Consider the following 2,734-nt stretch of genomic DNA (forward strand, 5'->3'; position numbering starts at 1 on the left):
GGCCCGGCCTATTCATCATTTTATTAAGTTCAAAAAAGATAACCCTTTTGTTCAAACTATTTCAGTGACACACCAGCCCAAGCAAATTCAGATAATAATTTACTAACATATCGTTTTTGCTTCCGTACGCACCCACCACAAACAAGCCAAATCGCGAGAACACATGGATGGTTAGGATTCGTTCATACCGCTTCGGGTCTGGGGGCAAGATCGTCATTTCCTGTGTACTTCGGGTTTGGCTGGCTTCGTATCAGCCCACGTACAAGCCCGTATATGACCCATACCGCAATGTATTATACGCCTACGTGTCCACGCGCGGCCACGCGGAACCGCCGAGATATATAACGCTTTTCTCCCCTGTCCTCTTCACACTTCAGCGCATCCATCCAAAGCAATCCCCAAATCGGGAAAAAACCCTAGGTCAAGAACAGCTCGCTCTCGCTCGTGCTCGCTCGTGCTCGCTCGCGCTCGTCCATGGAGAGGGGGAAGGGGGAGGAGGGGAAGGGCAAGGAGGCGGCGGTTGACGACACGCAGTTGGCGGCACCATCGGCGGCCGGAGCTGCCCCAGATCTGAGCTCCGGTTGGGGCCAGACGGCAAGATACGGCTGGCCGGTGGCTGCACCGGCGAGCAAGAAGCGTGCGCACGAGACGGAGGCGCAGATGCGGCGGCGGAAGAAGAAGAACCAGAAGACCCGAGAGAGGCAGGAGAGGAAGGCGGCGGGGCTCAAGATCAACAGCCCCGACGACGTGCCCACCTTCGAAGAATTCGACTCCGCCGACCCGTCCGAGGTAAATTTCTCAACCTCTCAACCTTTTTTTTTGCTTTACATACCATTTTTTTTTGCACATTTGGGGTTGTTGGCAAAGAAAACAGGGCATCATGGTCATGGTTTCTCAATCAGGCCATGGTTCAGAGCGGTTGCCTTCCGCTTCGATTGTGGCCTAAGCACATGCATTTGCATAATTCCCTAGAGAAACTAAGCAAGATGTAAATGGTAATCTGACAAGTCGTCCATATGTACCTGTGCCTTTTGGCTCATCCAATTAGTAACAAGAGAAATTCAATGATCTTTAATCACACCCCTTGGAACATTGGTGTTGTTTGCTTAAGCAAGATGTAAATGGTAATCTGACAAGTCGTCCATATGTACCTGTGCCTTTTGGCTCATCCAATTAGTAACAAGAGAAATTCAATGATCTTTAATCACACCCCTTGGAACATTGGTGTTGTTTGCTTCCATACTCTTGGTTGCATCAAAATAGAGTGATTTCAGATTTGACTTATGTTGCCTCCATCGTTCTCCAATTGTTTTTAATATATACTTTTCCAATCGAGGAGGGTAAAGAAACCTCATCTACATATCCAACAAAAGTAATATTATCATAACATGAAATGTAAATCATAAGAACTGTAGCAAAATATTTTTAGTGAACTCTGGATCTACCTTTACTGCGCCAATATATCCATTTTTTTGCACATTTGGGGTTGTTGGCAAAGAAAACAAAGCATCATGGTCATGGTTTCTCAATCAGGCCATGGTTCAGAGCGGTTGCCTGTGTTTCTCTGCTCCTTGCTCAACGCATTGATGCTATGCTAATTTGATTAGCTCTTGCTTAGCTGCTTGCTACTCCAGTACTGCTTAGCTCAGTAGCGGAGGACGACCCAAGATTATGGTGTGGTGAAGATGATAGCTTAGAGGAAAAATTGATACCACAAGCCAAGATTAAGCGCTAGTTCTAGCATAAAATCTGCTCAAGTAATAGTCTATTAGTATTAATTGCCAATGCTAGCTATTGCATAGGCTAGACCTTGCCAGAATGGGAGATCCGCCACTGGCTTAGCTGCTTGTTTGTGTTTGGTACATTGTTTGCTTAGCTGCTTGTGTGTATAAGAAAATTGGAGTAAAACCGAGGCTAACCAGGTATTAATCCTCGTATTCCTCAGAAATGTAGCATTACATGCTTAGGTTACAAATTTACAACATATTATAGGGTTATATGTGCCCATCTTGACTTCCTGTTTCATGTTGTTTACTTGAATTACATAATTGCGTGTTTCAAATGGAGCTTAAATCCTGGTTAGTAATTTGTATGAATGTGTTAAACTTTTATTTAACCGTGTGATTAAGAGATGCTTGTCATATTAATTTAACACTTATTTCCATCAATTCGAACAACATTTGTTAACTGGTTAATTCACACTATTGCTATAATGTCTTATTTATACAAGTTTTAAATTGCAGATGCTATCTACAGTTAATAACTAATTTGCATTATTGATTTACTTATTTATGCAAGCTTTAAATTAGATATGGTATGTATAGTTACTAACTAATGTGCATTTATACAAATAAATACTTTGCATTGTTTTCATTCCTTTTCTATTTATAGTCATTACATTGTTTGTACACCATAGCAGCTAATTAACCTAATTTACTTCATTTAACAGGAGGATCCTTCGGATGAAGTCTGTTCTGACCGGGAGGATAGGGACGTGAAGAGTAGGCATGTTCTCCGCAGGCTTAGGTCTGGGGAGATTCGTTACCTTCTTGGCCCAGGGAGGTTCAAGTGCCCCTGGTGCAGCCGCAAGGAAATGCCGACGGACTTCCTCGGCATGTACCAGCATGCCACCTACACTGGTGTTGGCAGCGGGCAGACACCCGCACACATCAGGGCCAAGCATGCCGCCTACGGCCTCTTCCTCAAGAAGTACGCCCCCAGGCAGTAGGAGCAT

General features: G+C 44.2%; 1 protein-coding gene across 1 annotated transcript; it reads left to right on the top strand.

Moving 5' to 3' along the window:
* Positions 1–474: 474 nt before the first annotated feature.
* Positions 475–2,734, top strand: LOC127329049 (uncharacterized). Its single transcript, XM_051355596.2, has 2 exons — positions 475–789; positions 2,450–2,734. Exons 1-2 carry the CDS (start codon positions 475–477, stop codon positions 2,726–2,728), a joined length of 594 nt encoding a protein of 197 aa, XP_051211556.1. The 3' UTR covers positions 2,729–2,734.

This window comes from Lolium perenne, chromosome 6, assembly GCF_019359855.2.
Source record: "Lolium perenne isolate Kyuss_39 chromosome 6, Kyuss_2.0, whole genome shotgun sequence".
Classification (NCBI taxonomy): Eukaryota; Viridiplantae; Streptophyta; class Magnoliopsida; order Poales; family Poaceae; genus Lolium; species Lolium perenne.

Bases quoted from the DNA above. Each gene is read 5' to 3' on its own strand.
- LOC127329049 (XM_051355596.2), top strand. From the start codon at position 475: ATGGAGAGGGGGAAGGGGGAGGAGGGGAAGGGCAAGGAGGCGGCGGTT. The intron at 790-2,449 runs GTAAATTTCTCA...TTCATTTAACAG, and splicing joins ACTCCGCCGACCCGTCCGAG to GAGGATCCTTCGGATGAAGT.